General features: G+C 39.8%; 2 protein-coding genes across 2 annotated transcripts in view; both read left to right on the forward strand.

Moving 5' to 3' along the window:
• myo15aa (myosin XVAa) overlaps nt 1-12708 on the forward strand; it is a 39715-nt gene extending 27007 nt beyond the window's left edge. Inside the window, exons 41-65 of the mRNA XM_077557224.1 lie at nt 61-163; nt 441-556; nt 654-713; nt 878-953; nt 1168-1283; nt 1372-1490; nt 1857-1998; nt 2636-2747; nt 2841-2915; nt 3735-3937; nt 4080-4204; nt 5716-5779; nt 5906-5978; nt 6054-6127; nt 6210-6292; nt 6385-6515; nt 6584-6678; nt 6790-6867; nt 6987-7083; nt 7396-7556; nt 7718-7851; nt 8035-8168; nt 8235-8368; nt 11796-11936; nt 12048-12708. Of these exons, the coding sequence (XP_077413350.1) occupies nt 61-163; nt 441-556; nt 654-713; nt 878-953; nt 1168-1283; nt 1372-1490; nt 1857-1998; nt 2636-2747; nt 2841-2915; nt 3735-3937; nt 4080-4204; nt 5716-5779; nt 5906-5978; nt 6054-6127; nt 6210-6292; nt 6385-6515; nt 6584-6678; nt 6790-6867; nt 6987-7083; nt 7396-7556; nt 7718-7851; nt 8035-8168; nt 8235-8368; nt 11796-11936; nt 12048-12149 (2748 nt within the window). The 3' untranslated portion in view covers nt 12150-12708. The remainder of the gene's footprint in view (nt 1-60; nt 164-440; nt 557-653; nt 714-877; nt 954-1167; nt 1284-1371; nt 1491-1856; nt 1999-2635; nt 2748-2840; nt 2916-3734; nt 3938-4079; nt 4205-5715; nt 5780-5905; nt 5979-6053; nt 6128-6209; nt 6293-6384; nt 6516-6583; nt 6679-6789; nt 6868-6986; nt 7084-7395; nt 7557-7717; nt 7852-8034; nt 8169-8234; nt 8369-11795; nt 11937-12047) is intronic.
• Nucleotides 12709-14001: 1293 nt separating this feature from the next.
• Nucleotides 14002-23567, forward strand: part of llgl1 (LLGL scribble cell polarity complex component 1) — a 39197-nt gene continuing 29631 nt past the window's right edge. Inside the window, exons 1-2 of the mRNA XM_077559661.1 lie at nt 14002-14351; nt 19061-19158. Coding sequence (XP_077415787.1) covers nt 14271-14351; nt 19061-19158 — 179 coding nt within the window. The 5' untranslated portion in view covers nt 14002-14270. The remainder of the gene's footprint in view (nt 14352-19060; nt 19159-23567) is intronic.

The raw sequence follows: 23567 nt of genomic DNA on the forward strand, positions 1-23567 counted from the left end.
GCATGCATTTACAGACTAACGAAATTTTACTCTGACCTTTTTTTTTTTTCTCACACTCAGAAGAAGTCTCCATTATTCCATCACAAAGAAGAGAGCGGTGATAGCAAAATAAACAAGCCTAAGGAACCAAGTCACTCCAACATAGGCCAAGCTCCTCCTACAGGTGGGATTTGGATCACGTGATTGCCATCATGTGAGAAAGGGGAGCCACGGTCATCAAAGCACTTTTTAAGGAATTGCAGTGAAACACAATAACACAACAAGCACTCATGCAAGAGTTGCTCAGATGGCCACATCTCACACCCACATACTTCTTCCTGTTTCTACTCGTTAAACAAAATTGTATTTGACTGGTGAATTTTCAGGAGAAAAAACCCCATCTATCTATCTGTCTGTCTGACTGACTGAATATATGTCTATCTGTCTGCGTGCATGTCCAGTCTGCAGAGAGTTGCCAGTTGAAAATGAGGTCCTCCAGACTCAACTCCACAGCAGGACCAGTGATGACTATTACACCTACACCAATGTCCCCTGGAAACTTTACCTGAGGAAGGAGGTGCATTTCCAACTGCCAACACAATTCATCGATCAGCAAAAATGTGCTTTTATACAATCTTTTTTTTTTTTACATTTGTATTTCAATCTTCTTCCAGGTGTTTTATCCTAAAGAGAACCTTAATGATCCGTTGATGTTGGACCTGGTCTTCAAACAGGTTGATTTTAGAATTCATTGTTACACTTGCATTCTTTACATACATTTAATCAACATTATATTTTGTTTGCAACATACATAGATTACACTGTTAAGCAAGTTTTTTTCAAGGCAAGGAACTAACTTTTAACAGTAGGATATTTCATTTATGTCTTTTTTCTGTAGGTAGTACATGACACATTCTCTGAGGCCTGCATTCGTATCACTCAAGAAGAGAGACAAAAGATGAAAACTCTCTTTGGTAAGTAAACCAACCGTGCATTATGATTGTTTATATAATGATAGTCATAGGACTTCACATACTTCCTGCACACTCAAGAGTTTCATTTGTATCAAACAATTTGATATACTACTTGCAGGATCATATGGAGCTTTTATGACATGAAGCCATGTGACAACTTGGACTGAACACTAGTCAATTTCAATATAGACTTATAATGACGTATTTCTTGCAGTGGAAAATCAGGTGGATCAGGTTGCAGGAGCTCACCCTGAGAATGTGAAGAAAAAGCTGGTTGCCACGGCAAGAGACTCGTGGGAGATCTACTTCTCTCGACTTTTCCCAGCTTCTGTGAGACATTTGTTAATGAAGTCCAACCATTCTAGCTTAAGATACTAAATATCCGGCTGTCTGTTTGTTATGTTGTCGTGTGTTGCAGGGCAGTGTTGGGACGGGGGTGCAGGTGTTGTCTGTGTCACATAAAGGCATTAAGCTGCTTAAGTTGGTGAGGAGCAGCTCCACTGCTTCAGACTACTTCAGAGTACTGAGGCCTTACAGGTGCATCTTAATTAGGGTATAAAGAAATTACATCAGAATAATAATTAAAGAGAAAATGTAATGGGAAGTATAAATTAGTCTGTTATGAACAAATGTATTGGGACCATTACTCATACTGGAAGTTAATGAAGGGATATAAATATGCAGTGCAGAGCATTCCTCGTCTATCCCCGCGTAGTTGGAAACATGAAATTATCCCAAAAAGGTCTTGGTAAATTGAACACATTGAGATCCAGCGCCTTCCCGGTTCAAATAATTTATTGATGTCTCACTCTCAATATGTTTGTCCATAGATTTTAGCCATCCAAAAAATAATTTCATGCAACGTTTACAACATCCTCTATCTGTTTGTGACTTCCTGTGCAGCTACTCGGACATCCTGTTCGTGTCTGTTCCATCAAAAAACATGTTGGAGTTCAATCTCGTCAACGAGAAATTGATCCTGTTTTCCGCCCGGGCCCAGCAGGTCAAAAGCATGATCGACTACTTCCTCACAGAAATTAAGAAGGTCAGAGGGATCTTTTTTGAATGCATCTTAGACACTCACGTCTGCTCCCAATAGTAACATAATGAATAATGAAGCAAACCACTGTATAGTCGTAAATCAGCATGCACAGATTTGTTTGTACAGTATAATAACGTCTTGTCTTACTGAGACAAAAAGTGCGTTGTCATCATCATGTGGCATCTATAGGTACAGTAATTACAAACTTTGTAGGTTTCGCACTAGCACCCTCAGATCTTAGATGAGAAATGGATCAGCTAGGGAGTGGGAGAGAAAAAAGAGAAATGCATTACATGTCAACATGCACGTGAGATCGAGTCCGGGCTTCGGCCTGCCTGGGTGGAGTTTGCATGTTCTCCCCGTGCTTGCGTGGGTTTTCACCGGGTACTCCGGTTTCCTCCCACATTCCAAAGACATGCATGGCAGGTTAATTGAACACTCCAAAATTGTCCCTAGGTGTGATTGTGAGTGTGGTTGTTCGTCTCTGTGTGCCCTGCGATTGGCTGGCAACCGGTTCAGGGTGTACCCCGCCTACTGCCCGAAGCCAGCTGGGATAGGCTCCAGCACCCCCGCGACCCTTGTGAGGAAAAGCGGCCAAGAAAATGGATGGATGGATGCCAACATGCTGCGCCTCTGCCAGGATTCGGAGTATGTGGTGGCAGTGAGGAACTGCATCAATGAGGACAGGACATTGCTGAGCTTCCACAAAGGGGACATCATCAGACTACAACACATGGATGGCCTGGACGCAGGTGAGACCCACATGTGTATAGCCTCTCTGTGAACCACATTTACATTACCTTTATACTGTACACTGTGCCATGTCTCTTTTTGTGTGTGTTTAGGCAAAAGTTACGGCTGCATTGTGAAGAAAAAGGTGATGCTACTGGAAGAGTACAAGAGAGACACCCCTGACTTTGGTACCAGAGTTTGTGACGTGTTTTACCTTGTTGACTATATTGTAATGACACATTGCTGGTGTCGAGCCAAAACCTTGTACCTCAGAAATCCATCATTTTTTAGGAGACCCCCAAAATGGCATGTTTGTAGAACCGTTAACATTGCCATCAAAGTAAGCAAGCCATTTCAACACTTTTGGACAATAATTTGCAAAAATGACACCCACGCGTGTGGATTGACTAAAAGTAGAGATTTTTGAAAAAATTAAAAATGAATTGGCCAAATTGTGACTTATGAGGTTTTGGACCGATGCCAGCAATGTTAAATTAACGGTGGTAAAATGGTACTTGTATACATTTGTGTAGCATGTGTGTGTTTTTTTGGGGCATGCATTTGGTACCGGGGTCTGCAGGAACATAATCCCCATAGCAGTTATGGAAACAATGCTTGATTTATAATATGCAAATAACATCACACTATACAGTGGGGTAAAAAAGTATTTGGCCAAAATCCAATAGTCTATGGGAAACTGGCCAAATACTTTTTTGTCCCACTGTAACCATTTATCTTATGCTTCTCAATTAAGAACATATTTGACTCAAAACCACCCGTCCGCCCAAACTCTCTGCCACGACTATAAATAGTATGTCTACAAAATTGTTGTAAGTTCATCTGTGCAAAGGAGCTAATACTACTTGTGCACTCTGACAATGACAGCGCCACTGCCACCTACTGTAGTGGATGTGCAATTACAATCTATTCTAGTACAGCAAAAATAACAAACAAACAAAAACATGTTCCCCAAGGTCATGCACGGCTTTTTGCATTTGTGTGTACAGGCTGGCGTTTCGGGGCAGTGTACGGGATGTCGGGAGTGTTTCTGAGTGAACATGTTCGACCCGTGGCTGCTCCGGACTTCCTGCTACTCCCGACAGAGAGGGCGGAGCCTCGTGACAGACAAGGTCGCGTCGCTGCCTCGGCTGCTGTTGCCGTAGCGTTGGGCTCATCGGTGGTGGCCCAAGAGCTTGACCGCTCAACAGAAGTATGAATGTATTTAATCATAGCACAGCACAATCTAAATTGACCGTTCTTATCTTTGTAACAGCAGAACCTTTTATTCAGATGTTGTGTTTATGGAGTACAAGAGTGCAAGAATAACAGAGTGCTATTATTTATGGTACCAGGTAGTGAAGGACACCTATATGGAGAACCCAGATGAGGAACTGGATGATATGTCGCAGTATGGCAGTCAGTACCACATGATTGAGTTTGCCAAGAGGTACTTCAGAGAGGCACAAAGAAACAGGAAGTAAGACCCCGCATCACTCCTTTTACAATCTAACATAACACTGTCAAACATTTCTCTGAGTCATGCACAGCCCCCCGCCTTGAAATCCATCTAAATAAAACAAAAGAAATATGGTTCGACCCGCCCTCACCCCAGCCCCCCATCATCATAGACACGCATGCAGTTGACACAGTAGATACTTTCAGATACCTGGGAGTAACCTTGGACAAGAAACAGACCTTTGATCAGCACACCACGGACATTCAAAAAAGAAGTCAACAAAGACTGGCAGGCATTCGTAAGCTCAAAGGACTTTATGTTGCACCCCACCTCCTGCTATTACTTTACAAAAGCATTGTTCAACCCATCCTCCTGTACTGCAGCACATGTTTCTTCGCCATGCTTTCCGTCACCAACCGCACCAAACTTACACACATCACTAACACAGCAGCTAAAATCATTGGTCTCGCCACAGCCAACCTCCCAGACATAAACAACGGGTCCATCATGCGAGTAGCAAGCACAATAGTTCAGGATATCACCCACCCACTACATCAACACATTATCCCTCTTTTTTTTTTTTTTTTTTTTCCAGGAGAGCTCAGTATTGTTCATTCGATTTGACATCATCATTGCCCTCCTTTTTTTAAAAACAAAAAAAACAAAAAAATCAATTTAAAAAAAATTAATAAATGTTTTTTTTAATAAATATATATACATATATATATACATATACACACATATATATATATATATATATATATTTTTTTTTTTTTTGTATGTGGGTGAGTATGTGTATGTGCGTGTGTGCGTGCGTGCGTGCGAGCGTGTGTGTATTCATCAGTTCACCTAAAGCCCATTAAAAAAATCCCATACTAATAATATAATATAATAATAAATTGCCAAATGCAGAAACATCAATGTAAGTTATCACGATGTAGTGGCTCTCGCTAACAGACAGAATTAAGTAACCGGAATTAGGTTAAAAATTTTTATATACGTAGACCATGTTTCTATAAATTTTGATATTTGGTTTTTATTTGAGGCAGATATTTTTTCCATTAAAATGTGATTTATGAGGAGGTTAGACCATTGGTCGATATTCAGAGTTTGTTTATTTTTCCAGTTAACAAGAATTGTTTTTTTAGCGATAGTAAGGGTTACAAGTGTAGATTGAAATTGTTTATGTGGTAAGTCAGTTGTTGTTAGGTCACCTAGCAAACACAAGTCAAACACATTATCCCTCTTAACCGGGGCGCAGGTTCAGGGCAATCAGATTCAGGACGGCCCGCTTGATCCCAGCAGCCATAGCCGCCCTAAACAGTAGGCCCCGCTGACCAATCCAAACCCGCCACCCTGTCATATGCCATGAATATTGCCATGTCTGCCGTCTGTCTGTGATGCATGCAAAGTTGTTGTCTTCCTCCGATACAGTTTAGTGAAAATGAATTTCCCCACGGGGACCAATAAACCAATCAACCAAACGCAGACACACATTTGGAATCACACTTTTGCTTGAATTGTGCCCACAGTGATCTAAAAGCCAAAAAGGGGAGAGAGAGGAGGGAACCAGCTGATATGATCAAATTCTCAAAGGTACATTTTCTTTATAATGCTGTGGATTCATTATAACCTGCCATTTCTTTTACAACACCACAAGTCTATGTACAATTTTAAAGACATTTCCTTTCCTCCTTCCTATCTGTTTGTTTATCTTTCCAGTCTCCACTCCAGGAGTCTCTGATTGACTTCTCAGACAGTGGAATGAACAAAGTGGCCGCTGACATTTCCTCAGGTGAGGGAAGATTTACATCAGCAAGTTTGATCTATCATTTTTGAGCGTAATGTTGAATGCAACGTTTACTGACAGCTGTAATGAAGTTCATGGGAGACCTGCCACTGAAAGGTCACACTGAACAGGACCTTGTCACAATTATACTGAAGGTACACTATTCAGTGCAAACAATTTCTTGTTCCATATCATATTGTAGTATCCAGTATAATATTTCCTGCGTGTGTGGTTTAGTTAAGTGCTGATCACGGCCTGATGAAAGATGAAGCCTATTGCCAGGTGATGAAGCAAGTCACTGCCAACAACAGCTCCAAACCGTAAGGCCCATGACACACACTCACACACACACACACACACACGAACTGCGGGGTTCTTGTTTTACGGTGTCTGTTTGTGTTTGATTGTGTAGAGACAGTTGCCAGAGAGGTTGGAGGCTGTTGTACATCCTGACTGCTTTCCATCGCTGTTCACGTGTTATAAAGCCATTTCTCTTCAGCTTTCTACACAATGCCAGTGTCAGCATTGGACTGCAGTACCAAGGTAGAACACACGTCCATCCGTCCGTCCGTCCAACCATCCATCCATCCATCCTCTTTATTTGTTGACAGGTATTGCCAAGGCATGTGAGCAGAATCTGAGGAAGACATTTCAGTATGGAGGACGTGTGCATTATCCCAACAGCATGGAACTGAAAGCAATGATGGTTAGTGTCAAGAGTCTCTATCCTTCCCTAGCACTCTGATGCATTACCAATAGCAGTCATTTATGTGTCATTTTGTTTGACACAGCTTTGTGATTGGTTGTGTATGCGCAGGCAGGGCGGAGCTCCAAAAGACAGTTGTTCCTGCTACCAGGTGGAATGGAAAGGCACTTGAAAATCAAGACTTGTTCTGTAAGTGCACTCTCAATAATATGTGGATTCAGTGACAATTTCCTATTTCCGACCCAGTTCAAGGTTTTACATAAATGTGTTTCGATATAATTTTTTTTGAACGTGATCATTTATGTCAGGTCGCTTTGGATGCCATTGAGGAGCTTTGTTTTGAAATGGACCTACACAGAGTGGAAGCTTTGGCTGAATATGCCATTTTTTTGGTCACACACGGAGGTAACAAGAATTGTTCTTGTTTTTTTGGCAACTGCCTTAATTTACACTAACTATTTAGATGAATTTTTGCGCATGTGGTTAGCATGTCCTGTCTTGCAGTCAAATGTTTTAGGTTGTGTGTGGAGTTTACATGTTCTCCCATGCTTGGGTGGGGGTGTATTTTTGTATTTTTGCGAAAATATGTTGGTAAATATAACGTATATTACTTATCCCTATACTGCTTAATAATTTTCATGGCAATGCATGAACTATAGATTATCATTGCTATCTGCTATCTCACATAATTGAATGCTAAGTGTGTGTTTTTTCTAGGTCAGAATGTTCGTCCCCTGATCAAGAGGGAATACATCTTGGATGTTGCTACAGAAGCAGAACCAGTAGATGCCAACTACAGTCTTTGGTTCCGAAGAGTCATTTGGAGCCTTGCTTTGAAACTTGATAATGAACTCTATGTTACAATGCATTATAACCAGGTAAACAGAACATGTAACTTAATTATTTGATACTGTATATTGTACAGCCTTGTGTTAGTTCAGCTGGAATGTTATAACTATGAAAATGTCAATTTAACATTTCTTGAAATGGTGTAATAAAGTCCACTGGATAATAAAATATCAATTTGTGCCTGTGCCAGGTGTTGCCAGATTACCTGAAGGCTTTGCTGAGTGTGGTCCCTCTGAGTAAGGCAAGTGAACAACATCTGCAACAGTTCGCCAGACTGGCTGCCCTACAGCACCGTGCCAAAGACGCCGTCTGTCTGCCCACCATGTAAATACACATTGACATCTATGCTATATTGCATATTGTTTTTAGCAGCAAAATACTCTAATAGATCCTAATGGGAAAAACAAATATGCATGCACCACTTCTATACCTGCACATTGAGCTCCCCAAAAAACATATACGTACATGATATAGCATGTGTGTGCATTTGTGTGTGTGTGTGTTCAGACGTGAGCTGCAGGAGTGTGTCCCCCCACAGTTCTACAGTAAACAAAATCCACAGCCGTGGCTCAGTATGGCAACTCAACATATGCAACAGGTCCAGCCTCTAAACCCCCACCAGGCCCGTGCACAATTCCTTGGTATGACAGCATGTCACAGTCGCTTTGGAATGGACTTGTAGTGAGCCTTTATGTGCACTCCCTCAGGTCTGGTCAGTCCCTTCCCCATGTTCGGCTCTTCCTTCTTCTACATTCAGAGTTCCAGCTCGGCCTCCATCAAGGCTCCGTGCATTCTGGCGGTGAATCTTAATGGACTCCACTTTCTTAACAAAGACACTCACGTATGACACAAGTGCACACACACACACACACACACACACACACACACATTTGTTTTAGTATCTTTGTGGGGCCATCTTATCTCACACACACACACACACACACACACACACACTTGTTTTACTATCTTGTGGGGCCATCTTATTGACATAATGCATTTCCTAGCCCCTTCCCCTAACCCCAACCATCACAAATGATTGCCTATCCCTATTCCTGACCCTAACCTCAACCATAAACCAATTCAAACCTAAACTCTGAAACCAAGCCTTGACCCCCAAAAAGAGGTCTAAACTTGTGGGGCCCAGCAAAATGGCCTACAGGTGGGCCCCACAACTCTGTGAAAATCCCAGAATGTTGGCCCCACTATGTAACAAAAACAAGACCACACACACACACACACACTTTTTTTGTACACTAATTTAAATGTATTTCTTAAACAGCCCAACCTAATGGAACGCATTAGTCAGAATTTCTCATGATGTCCTCAAATATTTGAATAATTGAATTGGTCAACTAAAAACTGTTGCTGCACTCCCTGTACAGAACCACAGCGTGGCTAATTAGATACCTAAATGTTCTACCGCTACAATTAGGTATATTTAAGAAAGCGTTTGGCTCCCTCTGTTGGATTCCTGCATGCACTATTCTTGGTCAACCATATTAAAAATGTTTTCTTTCTCTTCAGTGCAACCTCCAAATTCAATTGCCCCAAAAGTACTTAAACTTGGAGTTCAACTAAAGTTTAGTGGACAAATATGCCTCAAAACAAAACATTAAGTTCAAGCCGTCATGCTGTGTTATGCGATGTGAAATTTTGTGATACATCCATTCAGTGGGCAACCAAAGCACATGTGTCAAACTCAAGGCCTGTGGGCCAGATCTGGACCACTACGTCATTTTTTTGTGACTGCCACATTTTTTCTACTATCCATGAACATGATAACCACATACAGAGGCGATTATTTGTATGTTTGCAGCTTCTGCTGTAACTAAACAAGCTCTTCTCACTTCACTGTCACTCATCATCCATGCCTTTTAATGTTAATGACATCACTGACTGATGGCTTTGGTGATGCCATGATGCTTTGGTGACAGTTAAATGCAACTTTTGCTAGGAGGAATATTTATGGAGGATTAAAAAAAACACACCATTTGAGAGTGAGCAGCATGAACAATGTGGACAATTACTGGTGTTGCTACATTGACCACTTCCTGTGCAATATCACCAAAGATCTGGACGCCAACAGAACTCGTCTCCTGTCATGTCAGCCATGGGAGAGAGAAGAGGTAAAAGGTGAAATCAATGTCCAAGTTGCTGTCCTAGAGTATCTCCAAGGAAAAAGAGTACAAGACATGAACCTAGCTCAACTTTGGACAGAGCTCATTCCTCTTCGAGAGAAGCTGAAGGCGTCTGAAGAAAAGGAGCAGATCAGTGAAAACAACTTGCATGCAAGTTGTAAGATCATCAACGACCTCCGACATCAGCTTCATGAAAGTCTGATCAAGGAGAAAGAGAGCGTGGAGACAGCAGAGAAGACCATTGCGGACCTCCAGGCTCAGAAGACCGAACTCCAGTTTCAGGCGCACACGATGAAAGGACAGCTGCTGACCTACGCCTTCAACCTTGTCACCACAGAGCAGCAGGAGGACATGGACACATCGCAGATGGAAGAGACGCTCCAAGCTGTACAAACGTGCATGGATTTCTTTGGCAATATGGGGGAGCGACCGAGCACCAGGAGGACTGTTAGTGCCGGGACCAATGAGGGTGACGGAGCCTCTGAACAAATCCTGCCATCATCAAGTGGAGACACCAGCAGTGGTCCTGATAAACCCACCTCAGAACACAAACAGGACCCTCCAAATGAAGGCGCAAAGAAGAACCACAGGAAGGTGGACTGGTTTACGCAATGCTTTCCTTTTTTCCAACCAGCTCAGAGGGACCATCATCCATCAAGTCAACAAAATTGAGTTAAATAAAGATCAACACAGTTGTTACTTGCTGAAATGAACCAACACTCCGGATGAAGGAAATTCTGAGAGACACACAATTAACTTTCTCAATGGAACTAGAACAAGGCCACGAGATGACCTAGAGAAAAGCAGGGGAGCAATGGACGGTCAATAAAAAAATTAATAAAACAATGCGAATCTATGACACCTTTATAGCACCTTTGGTGCGCCATGCTTCCCTTTCCATGAATATTCACAAACGGGAAGGAAATTAGTATTCAGGATTGCATTTCACTTGAGGATACACAACATGCGCTGTCAACAAGACTAAAGCGTTTCAAGGTATAATTCTTCAGTTCTTTTCTAAACAATATTTGTTGTATAATGTATGTTAATATTTGTTGTATGTTCAGTTAAGCCCAAAATATTCATTCTTAGCACAGACATAGGCTATAATCCAATTTTTTTTTTATTTTTTTTATTTTTTTTTGTTTAGTAAAATGCATTAAAAAAAAACATGAAATACAGGTATCTCATACATAGCTTTGAGACTTTAACTCAAAATATGACCATGTTTTGAATGATCTTGGGCTAAACTGTCAGTACTGTATGAACGTGCATCCGTAATGTGATGAAGCATGTGACCCAGCTCCTAGAACTGATAGAAGACAATGTTGTGAGGTTTTTCAACATTTTTACAAAAAAAAAAGAAAATAAATACTCCATATTTGTGCCTTCATAGACACTTCAGCAGTTGACTACTCAAGACGGAACTAAAGAACTAGAGTCTTATATGTTAAATGAATAATGTAACAGATAAAACAAACAAACCTATTGTTTTGCTAATCGTTGAGATCTTGCAGTGCAGGAGTCACCAACTCGCTCCATCCCTTCTCCATCACACCTGATTCGAATGATCACGATCTTTATTAGGCTTCTGTAGAGCTTGCTGACAAGCTGATCATTTGAATCAGGTGTATTGGAGGAGGGAAACATATTAAACATGCTGGATAGGGGGCCCTAGAGGACCGCATTTGGTGACCCCAGCTGTTATGCCATTTTTTACCTCTACAAAACCCATCACAATAATGAAGATATTGTCCAAGTAAATACTTCTCTGATTGCGTCAAATTGAGAATTTTGTATCTTTGTAAAGCCAGAATCAGTTGAGCCTTGCTTTATACTATTAGAGTTACTCATAGCTATAACTCTTTGAATGTTTGACCATTTCAACCCCATAAAGCTGAAAATGTTCCTTTCATGTACTGCGCCCTATTAATTTTTACTCCTGAAATGGTTCTTTTGGTTAATGCATTTTAAATGCTACCCATCATTAGGCACTGATAGTGTACAATATTGCAAAAGTTTATTTATTGATAGACTGGTTATTGTAATTATATAAACTATTTCATACTTGTCAGTTTGTTGTACATTTAAATACATGTATACATGCTATAATTGTATTTATGTGATTAGGAGGCCATGGTGCGGTTCCCTTTAAAAGAAGTCCAGTCAACTCGCACCCAGAGACCAACGTCGGGCTCAAGTTACCCATACGTTGAGATAATGATCGGAGACCTGCTCAACCAGCGCATCACACAGCTTCAGCTAGAGCAGGTGTGTTGATTGTGTGGTTGGCATGCTTTAGAATGGCTTATTATTATTGCAACGTCCACTTAAGTTGTCCAAATGATCTCCACATAATGTGCTTGTGGTATGTTTTTTCAGGGTCTGGAGCTGTGTAGAGTGGTTGCCATGCACATGGAGAACATGCTGTCTGCCAGGGAAAAGAGACTCACGTTGCCACCAAGTGAAATTACCCTGTTATAACATACAAACATCACTCGGGTACACATTGTGTAATGTCCACACACTAAAAAGGGGATATCATCGATTATGCTATTCAAATACAGAAAAACATGAATTAATTGGTTTTGTATACCTCTACCTTATATGATTTAAAAAAAATAGACTAAACATCTGCAACAACTCTCGATATTTGAATATATACATTTCACATATCTTTTATTGGTACATATATCTTTTTAAAAAAAATAGCTGTGCACTCTACACTCAGCTAACACACAAGACATGAGTCAAAAGTGGAAGTGAGACAGTGTGAGGAAGGTTTTTGTCAAAGATTGACCTCCACTTTTGGTGAGTCCATGTCACATGGTAGATTTTAAGGAAATTGGGATGAGTGGGGCAGAAAGGTTGGACTGGTCTTGAATCAGAGCAACTGAATTGAAATAACTATAATGTGCTCTTACTGTGAATAAGAAGCTCTGTTGTGGTAGTTGCCAATTGATGTTTCCTGTCTGTCCTCGGAGAGATGAACATGACGTGCATTCCATGTGTACTTTAAGATAACTTTTGCTTTTGTAGTAGGATGCTATTGACACAAAATCAATCATTTTTACTCCCTGCCACAAATTCAAGGGGGAAAACAGATGGGATTTACATTTTAATATGCATATTTTGGCAATATTTGAGCACTGACTTCAAATTTTTGTGTAAATTTGTAAATAGTTATTGCATATAATAAATGCATGAGACATCATTAAAATTTGTATCATAACCGAATAACTTGCAGATGTGCTTATTTTCTTGTTTAAGGCCAAACAATCCCATTGATAGACAACATTGCAAATGTATTTTTCCCCATCAAGCTTTGCGTTTTTCTGAAAGCCAGCCAGCCAACCAACTGACCAACCAACCAACAAGCTAACTAACTTGTACTGTCACAAGACCAAGCTAATTTTAGTGCTGTCAAAAAGTATTTGCCCCTTCTTTTCTCTCTCACTCCCCCCCCACCCCCTCTCTAGATCATCAAATCAATTTTAATACGTAATGAAGACAGCCCAATGATCTACAAAATGCAGTTTCTGAAAACAATGTTTAATGTGTTTTGAGAATACAAAATCCAAACCTAATTGGCTCCTTAATGAAAAACAAGTAAGCAGGCCAAATATTCTGAAAAAAAGACGCACCATGCCACAGCCAAAAAGCAAAGCAAACACAGAGTCATAGAATAACAAAACACTGCAGGGCACCATTCGATAAAAAGTACACCATGCCCGCAATAATTCCGCTGCTTATCAGCAACTATTACAGACAAATGTCCAGCATCAGGATGTCCTCAAGCACGCGCAAGCACTCTTCTTGGGTTATGTAGGAAAACGACCCAAAACATACTTTTGATATCAAACCTATTATCTACCTACTACCGATCAAAATCATTAAAAAAATGTTTGTGAGTGGCTAATGTCAAATATCGGACTTTACATTAAACGGGCAGTTCATACTCGAAGCACTATGACTGAGTTAAATCCTTGGCCAGATAGGTTTGGATTTCACCCCTTGATAAATAATGTTTTTATTTATAAACTGCATATTGCATTTACTTAGGTTGTCTCGATGTGCTGATCGGAAACATAAGTGTGATGAATATGCAAAAATATGTCGAAATCAAAAAGGTGGGCAATTTTCCCCCGCTGACTCTCATGATGTTGAGCTTCATTTACTTATAGGGACCTGCCGTTTGCCCGCCCCTCTTATGGATGTCGACGGAATGTAAATCCGGTGCGGTGCTTCCCGTATAACAAACCCAACACCCCCACGCTGTGCCATTGGCCGTGTGGGCGTCTCTGAGTAATTGCCCACAGATTTCTTCGCTCCCATTGGTTATCAACAATCGGGGTCCGTGTGAACTGAGAGAAGGGGGAGCGGTGGCCAAACCATCCCCGACCCGAGCCGAGCCAGAAGGACTAAAAAGGAGGAGAACCGCAGCCCGCAGTAGCGTCGCAGCTTCGTAAGCCTCGCGCTCACCCTGCATGGGCTAGCCGGCAAGCTAGTAAGCTAGTTTAGCTTCGTCCGACTACGCCGCCCGGGCGATACCCGCCCCAGTGTGCGTCTTGCTCCCTCACTTGTGCCCCCCAGCCCGGCTTCAAGATGATGAAGTTTAGATTTCGTCGGCAAGGTACCGATCCGCAGAGGGAGAAGATAAAACAGGAGCTCTTCGCCTTCAGCAAGGTAAAGTGACGGAGCGAGAGACTGCCTGTCCAAACTACAGCTAATCTTTTTCAAGTCTCACTTGAATGCAGCAAGTCGGGCTCTCCGCGGTATTCAAGCCTCTCATTTTCGACGTTTTTTCTGGTGTATGATCTAAAGAAAACGAGCAGCGACTGCCTCGGTTTGTGCTGTGGCGCAAGCAGGGACGCTTTGTTGATAACTTGTGCTCTGGCTTCACTTGTTTGCTCGGCGTGTTAATTGGCCAAAGGCCCGCGTCCCACATTAACAACACAACACCAAAACTGACTTGAAGATCGCTACTAGTAGCACTGATTAGAATTGTCATCATTGCGGATAAACAAGATTCAATTGTGTTCAACTGTTTTATGAGACATTCATTTGTGAGTGTGAACGCAGTCCACTTGTGTCCTTAAATCGGTGCAAAAAACAAACAAAAACGCAGTTTATCTTACTGTCGTTGTGAGTTCAGACAAGTGTTTGTGTTCAGCACACTCTGTCATCTCATTCTATCCACACTCTTGAAATCCAAATCAATCTTTATCGCCATTTTATTTGTATCAGAATAAAACAAAACAAGAGTTTTCCACGGTTTTATAAGGAACACAATCCATTCTTGTCCAAGTAACCAGAGTTTTTCCTGTGTACAAAATTCAGAGGCGGCCACCTCCACCTAATTTGCTCCCCACCTCCAGCCTGGGCCACTGATATTGCTCAACACAGCGCTCCAGCTGTGTTGATTGAGCTTGACAGCAACCCATTTTAACTGCAGTTGCACCATTATGGAGGCGCTCTATCAACAGCAGTTCACCGGAAAGATCTGAAGCAACAACCAAAGAAGAAACAGCTTTCTTTTTTTCTTTTTAAACTTTAATGTACCAAAGAAGAAACAGATCATGGAGCAACCGTTACACACGCCCATTTCCTGGTGAGGCACATGTGGCGCGCTCCAGCCATCGCCAAAGTCATAAAAACAAAGTGTATAAACAATAAACACAATAGTGTTTTACAACAACGCTGACCGATATTTACAATTGAATATGTACTAGTGGATGAATTATTAATGATTTTAGTTAAGAAATGCCAAAAATTAATTACAACTTTGTATACATATAATTTCTCGTTTCTAGTCACTGATCGTAAAATGGCTGCAGGAGGGCGGCCGTTAATGGTATAGGTCACCACCGCGAGTACTTACCTTAAAATAAGACTGGTATTGGCACCAATACTGATACCTGGTATCGGTAGTCACACATCATAGTCAGGGTGATACCACCTCTGCCTCATTTTGAGCCAGGAAAAACCCTTAGTAACTAATCACAATAATACATATGTATAATGTGCTGTCTCATTTTACAGCTTCATAGTCTCAGCCAGACTTCTTGGTTAGTGTTGAGATCAGTTTAAGAGTTTTTTTTTTCTCTGGCTTTCTCCAGTTTAACTCATTTACTGCCATTGACGGTTATAGATGTAAAAAAAACATTTGAACTATTTCTTTAAGTTAAAATTTTTTTTTCTACTTTTGTTAACAAGAGTTTGAAAAACTATAATTTTTTTATGTACATTTAGAACAGATGTAAAAAAAAATATTAATCATGAGTTAACTATTGAAGTCATGCGATTAATTACGCTAAAAAAATTTAATCGCGTGACGCCCCTAATTTTTAACAATCATCTAGTCAGGCGATTAACATTTTTAATTGTAATTAATCGCATGAATTCACGAGTTAACTCACGATTAATCACACATTTTATATCTGTTCTAAATGTCCAATCAATTTTTTTCCCTAGGTTTTCATACTCTTGTTAACAAAAGTGGGGGGAAAAAAATGTTAAACTAATAGAAACAGTTCAAATGAATTTTTGATGTTTATAGCCGTCAATGGCAGTGAATGAGTTAAAGGGTCGGCATTGTTAAAACAAAATGTAGTCTTACTTAACTAAACCAGACCCCGTTAGTGTCTGACCAAAGCCACGCCCCTCACTAACGTGCAAGCGTGATTCTACAACATGGCCATTCATAATTGCATCTGATTATGAAACTGCAGTAGTCTGCACATATCCCTCTTCAACAATAGTAGCAATAATAAGGTACTTTATCACAGTAAACAAGCCGAAGTTAGCCACGACGGTTACATTGGTTATTGGACTTACACGTACTGTAATGGTGTGACACTAAATGCGATTGGCAATTTTAAGATGTATTTTTTTGGACTGTAGGATCAATAAGAAAAATGAAAACGTCATGAAACTTACCTGTTGAGCCAAAAGCTTAACTGTCACACAAGTATAAAAATATCTTAACAATTAATGTAGTTTAAAACATTACATAAAAAGACTACATTTGATGATAATATGTATGTATGATGGTGTAGCAGCAAGCCGGATGGTGGATAAATATTACTTCCCCGTCTCTTCACCCTCACCGTCGTCATGCTATGCCTATGCATGCTCATCCATTTGGCTACTGACTGTACATGACATCATCATGACATCATCATCATTAACTGAGACACCACTGAACTCTGCTTGCCTCACATAATCTTTGGTGTGTATTCTCCTTATTGCGTTGTTCTTCACTTATCACCTACTGTTGAAACTGGTCCTCCTTTTGGATATCGGAAGTGTGGCAAAAATAACAAAAACGTGACCACTTCAGGTTTGGCCAGTTTCATGACCTTGGTGGCGTTTGACTTTTGAGGTTCCCCGGTATTCACCAAGTTATGTACTGCAAGTTAAAGTTTTTCTAAAGCTGGTTCTTTTCGGCAGCACAGTAACTGAGCGGTTAGCACATTTTATTATTATTTATAAAACCATTCAATTCAAGCAAGCAATTATTCATTGTTATTATAAGTAGTTGTTATGAAAGACTTCTCCGTTAAGGCTTTCAGTTAAAAATGATAGGGCAAATAGTTAAGGATGTTTCATAGGTTTTAGTGTCCTGTATCTCACTAGAATAGATCTGCCTCTCCATTGAGCAGTAGCTGAATCCCTTTTCCACATTCGGAACAAAAGCAATCTGTAGTAAACTGACCATACTTGAGGATTGCTAGTAACTACATTTACATGCAGTCAATATTCGGGTTAAAGTCAGAATTCCAGTTACTGAAATATTCGGGATAACCTGGTGAACCGTGGTGGACATAGTTAGAGCTCTAATCATAAACGTGACGCACCGACAACGTCATTATGCAAATAGATGTTATTTCCGCTTTTAGCTTTCTACATTCAATAAAAATAAAAATTAATGCCACTCAACCCACTGAATAAAGTAGTCATCACATTTGTTCGCATCTGCTTGAGAAATTTCTGCTGGTTTGCATGCTAGAAGCACGGACGTATATACACGTATATATGTGTGTATAGACACAAACTGTGGCATTGTCGCCGTAGAGACAGAAAAGTAGGTGAAAACGCCGTGGAGAAATACCGGTATTCAAACGTGGCCCGGGGAGCGAGTTGGACGACGTTGCGCATACAAGTCATCCCTGATCTACAAAGACCAAGATTCCTTGCAAATACAAACAAGTGAAGAAGAATAGAGTATGCGAAGCAATGCTGTGTTCAAAGTTAAACAAGTTATTTCATATTACTCACATCCCCATTCCCCACCACTTTTTGGACAGCGATACTTAAAATGGATGGGAGGCCACAAATGGCCCCTGCGCCATAGTTTGGACACCACAGCTGTTAGGAGTTCAGACGATTTACCCCCCCCCCCCAAAAAAAATCCATTATTTGTACCCATTTTATCATTAAAGTTAGCGATTAGTGATGTCCATCCGTAGTTAAAATTCTCCTCAGTTATTTTTTAAATTTGTTGCGCAGCTGATGTACTGTATTACACCGCTTTTGCAGTTCAGAAGTCAGAGGTAGCTCATGTCGCAACAATATGGTGCTATTTCCAACGTACACATTGTTCAAAGCAAATATTTGACCAAGCATATCACTGCACTCGGAATCGTTTGAAATTCCGAGGTCTTATGGTGTTCCTACTTATGTCTCGTTAAATTGTTTGTCATGTTCTTGGTTCATAAAGTGCTGGTTGCACTGTGAAAACAAACACGCTCACACATACTTTTTAAGGTCGGACGCCAGCTGCCACAACTGACACAGAGGTGGTCTCTCAACGGGAGTTTGTGCGTCTCAGACCCTTAAACACTTCCAATGTTTTACTTCCCTCCTTAAATGAAATACAGTAAGTCCTCTCCCGATTCCAACGCTTGGTCAGTGAGAAAGCCCTCACTCTTGATGTCAAAGTAGAACTTTTCTACAAGATGTTGTTTCTTGTTCGTACAGCTAAATGCTTTCCCAGCTCCTGCGTCTGGGGCCGCGAGGACCGACTTTGAATCGGATCTAATTAAACAAAGTCTGCTGAGGATGGCCCGTAAAGCAATGCGGCCATTTTTGTGAATTCTCCCCCAACTTTATTAAGGGTATCCTCCCTTTTAGACGCCTCAGTCTGGCCCGTATAAACACACGCAGACATGACAGGGTGTGTCTTAGACAATGTCTTTCCTTAAATGAAATGAATTTAGGCCTCTCATTAACTGTAGAATGAGGCTGTGTGTGGCTCGGTTGCCATGTGGGAAACAGTTGCTGGTTGGTCATCCACCTCTGCTGTCAAATGTGTTGTTTGCTCACCATTTGGGGAAAGATGCTCATAAATTTGTGCCTTCATTGTCGTCTTCTGTCTGTGTCACTTTCACAAGACGGTGGAGCATGGATTCCCACATCAGCCCAGCGCGTTGGCCTATGATCCCGAGCTGCAACTCATGGCTATTGGCACAAAGGCAGGAGCCATCAAAGTGTATCCTTTCTCAAGGTTGACTTGATGCATCCAAGCAGTTCGTGTGTGAGGTAGGAATTGGCAACTTTTCATTGTCTCACGTCATTTTATTGCTTACACCTGCAATAATTGTTGCACCCAGTGCTTATTATTTGTTTCCAGTTGGTCTTGGAGATTCTTTCCCACCCCACCTCTTTGCCATGATTTCAGATTTCTAAAAGCTGCTACTCTATATAGTCAATAGGAGGCCTTTCTCAATGCAAATGAGGCTAGAAGTGCTCGAGTGTTTGTTATAGAACAGATGGGATTGATCAACTCACATTACTTGTGTTGTATGCCTAGTACTTTACGATTCGATCTGTATCACGATTCATAGGTCACGATTCGATTCGATATGAATCAATTATTGCGATAAAAAAAAAATTGAATAAACTCAAATTTGGAAAATACTCATCAGTAAACTTGTACACTGAAAGATTTGTATGAAAATGTGCTACAGGTTGCAATCTGTTTCATGTTTGAACAGCATTGAAATCAAGTTAGAAGGTTTAATGTTCCATTAATATAACATTTTTCCATGCTTTAAGTGCAAATCCTACCTCTGTTTAAGATTATTTCCATCAAAAAATTATTTTAAAAAATCAATTAGGCTGCATATTGAATCGATACGAGAATTGTGCGCTGTAATATTGCGATATATTGCCGAATAGATTTTTTTTTTTTTTTAACACCCACACTTGTGTACATAAGTGTAATTAAGGATTTCTTTTAAACCTATGCCCACACTACAATTCAGTTCTACAAACAAATTTAGAACCCGTTCTACGCACTCTTTGATATATATATGAGGCTCCAGGACTTTAGAGCAAAGTCTCCAATTTTCACTTTGCAGGAATAAATAGACAAAGACTCTGGTTATTGTTTTCTACATGGATCCATCTTTATTTACATATAATGGATCACACACATGCACGTACTGTAGCTTCACTTTGCAAGCACTTACTCTCTTAGTCGCTCTTGCTTGCACTCTCTCGCTCCTGAAAGGGTCCGCACACAGTACTCATTACACTAAGTGAACTATGAACGATAATTAATCTTTGAAATTAATTGTTTACATTTTTTTTTTATCATAGTTTATCTCTAAACTGGTCATTTTGTCTCATTTGGGATTTGTACAGGTGTTTTCTAAAAATGACTTTCTTCCGACTTCTGGGTAGCAAATATGTAAGACATTTTTAAAGTTGATGGTAATAGAGCTATTGATTTGTTTGAAGATATGTGATGTGGTTGGGCAGACATGACAGACAAAAACAATATGTAAATTGTATTATGTGGATTTGTTTCTTTCTTTTACTGCATCATGCACCACAATCACACATTTCTCTTTCTAAATAAGTGTTAAAGATGTGGGATTCTCAGTCGGGATGGGTTGGGGCCCAAAAGTGGCTCTTCGGTTTACAGTGCGCAATAAATTGTTGTAAGAAGAATATGATATGCTGTGATGTGACGGAAGAATGCATATTATTTAGTGACTACTATATTTGATTTCATTCATGGCTTACATGTTTTTTTTTAATGCTAATAATTACTGTAATTATAACTTTACTACTGTGTTAATGAAGCTTAGTGATAGACTATGTGTTATAACTATTGAGAACATTTGGCCTGTGTTGCTGTCGTTGGAATGGAACTCCATTGTAAACCAAAGATCCCTTATACAGTAAAATATTTAACATGCATTCCAGGTCAGACATATAGACATGTCAGAAACATTATTAATGGGCATGTAACAGTACATGTATTAGAGAGAGAATATGTTTTTTTCATATAACTGATAACTGATATTTGGAGCCGATATTCACTTCCTCTAAAGAGGGAAAATATTGGCATAAAAAAAAAAAGACTAACAATTTTTTTTTTACTTTGTTGAAATTGTTTTTAAGCGTATGTTTATTGAATAACTTTGCAACATGTTCTTTTTTTCTTTCTTTCTTTTTTTTAATCTTTGACTTTGACAATAGATATATTTGTTTTAAAATTTGAACAAAATGTTTAGGGAGCTCTCTGGGCATCAGCATGTCGTCCGTTCAACAAAAACTTCCAATTGTTTAGTGAGTAAAGTTTTGCAAAATTTCAAAAGATCTGAAATGTAAAATTTTCTCTTATCTCAGTTTTTAATTTGAAACAAAAACAGAAGGTAGAGAATTCCCAGGGTCAGCAGTAGCTCTTATAAAAGTCATCTGAAAATGTAAGTAAATAGTTCCCTGAAGTTAGCAGCTTTAAATTGATTTATTATCGGCTATCAATTTTTTTTAAAAAGGCCGATGCTGATATTCATCAAAATTCTAAATATTGCTGCTGATGCAAAGGCCCGGCCGATAATCGGTTTATGCCTAACACGTATTCAGATTTTTGTTTGTTTGTTTTCGTACGGTACAGGAGCATACCAAGTTCCTACATGAAACATATTAGAAATAGTGGCAGGACAAAGTATGAGCCCTGTGGAATTTCTTGCATTTCCGTATAAACTTTGTCATAAAATGTAGTCTGATGATCTGCATCTAAATGACCAGAATAAGCCGCCTGCTTAAACTAATACCACACTAACAATTTTGTTTTCCTATTTTATAAAAAAAATAACATGCAAAATAACTGGCAATGATAACCTTAAGCAAATGTTTCCTGTAGTCACAGATCATACATGCACAATGATCTGGATGAATTTTGGACCTTTCCTCTTTACAAAACGACAAACGTGCATTTCAGCAAGATTTATGGGACGTCTGACGTGAATACCTCTCTCAGGGATGTGATTTTTCCGCTAATTCGCGGAATTCCGCTTTTTTTTTTTATCTCCCCCCCCCCCAAAAAAGATTTATTATTATTATTATTTTTTTTTTTTAGTAGTTCATTGTGTATGCGCATGACTTCGACAGATAACATCTTCTGCTATAACAAAGACATTTGTGGTATGCTCTAATATGAGTTACTTTTCATTTGGTCATGATACAATTATTTGTTCATGAAATCTGAACTCTTCAACATTATTTATGTGTTAACTTAGTAATCACATTAGTTAGATATGATGATATTCTCAGTGATAGTTTTTAAAAGCAAAGGCAGTCCAATGTTTTTGAATGTGACTGATTTTGAGTTGACTAAAACTGCCATTTTATATGGGATAGTTCAATATACATTGAAAATTTATGCTGTTGTTTTGTCTATTTCTTTGTCATGTGAGTGCATTGAAAGTACTTAAGAACACGGAAAACCCATGAGCTCCGGGGGGCTTGGACCTGCCCTGGACCTAGCTGGGTGCCAGCGGCCCCCAGACCCCCGGCTAAATTTTCAGATAATTTCACTTTGGTCAAATCACATCCCTGCTCTCTTGATGTCATGCCAAGAGAGTTTAGTTTAGCACTTTATTTAAAAAAAAAAAAAACCCAAAACAAACAACTTGTATAAAGCTGGAAAAGGTTTAAGCAGTACTTACTGATAGATACGCTAGATAGATGGACCCTATTCGATCATCAGCAAATTAGATGAGGGGCATGACAGTGCAAGACTTAGTGGTATGGTTTTGGCAGTGTGTCAAACCTATTTGAAGTGGTGTGCCTTGAATGTGAGTATCACTGCAGCACAAAAGAAAACAAATGTAGTGCCACTACAATTCCCAGCGGCATTTAAACAGTTTTCTCCTGGGATCTTCAGATGGCGTCAGAGCAAGAAGAAATGCCGTTGGTGTTTCATAGATCAAACCATTGCATTTGTCTTCAGCTTTCATTCTCTAAGGAGAAAGCAAACTTCGGGTTTGGCTTCTTTTTTTTCTGAAAAAGAAAAGATCAGTGCTGAATTGATAAGGGATTTTTGTTCTTTTCACACTCTGTTTCCTAATGTGCTCTGAATTGTACGTTGAACATGTAATCGGTGTATTTATGTTAAAAAATGTACAGCATAGGTTGTCTATTTTCTTTTTAAAAGTATAGTTTCTTTATTCTTAACTTCCCTGAAAATGTGTTGCAACTTTGCAACAGTTAGGGAATTTTGCATCCCAGTGTGACAAAAGCTGAGAACCACTTGCTAGGATGGACACCAGTGGGATCTTACTTTTGTAGCGTTTGCTGACTAAACCAGCGGCTCGAACCATTAATATCGGATCACAAAGGAAAACAAACACAACATAATCGGCACATATGAAATTTCACTCTTGGTATTTGAGAATCCCATAAATGCAATACTTTGCTTGCGGCCAAGAGGATTCTAGCGCCCTACCAAATTCCTTCCTTTTGACATAACTGATGTGTTGATCTTTGTGTGGTGGCGAACTGGCACCATTACTTCCGTGGTTTTGTGGTGATTTGTCTACAATTTTCTGTCTATCATGTTCTTCTTTGCTCGTTTTGTTTTCAAAATGTGGAATTTTAATAGTC

Source organism: Vanacampus margaritifer, chromosome 2 (assembly GCF_051991255.1).
Source record: "Vanacampus margaritifer isolate UIUO_Vmar chromosome 2, RoL_Vmar_1.0, whole genome shotgun sequence".
Taxonomy (NCBI): domain Eukaryota; kingdom Metazoa; phylum Chordata; class Actinopteri; order Syngnathiformes; family Syngnathidae; genus Vanacampus; species Vanacampus margaritifer.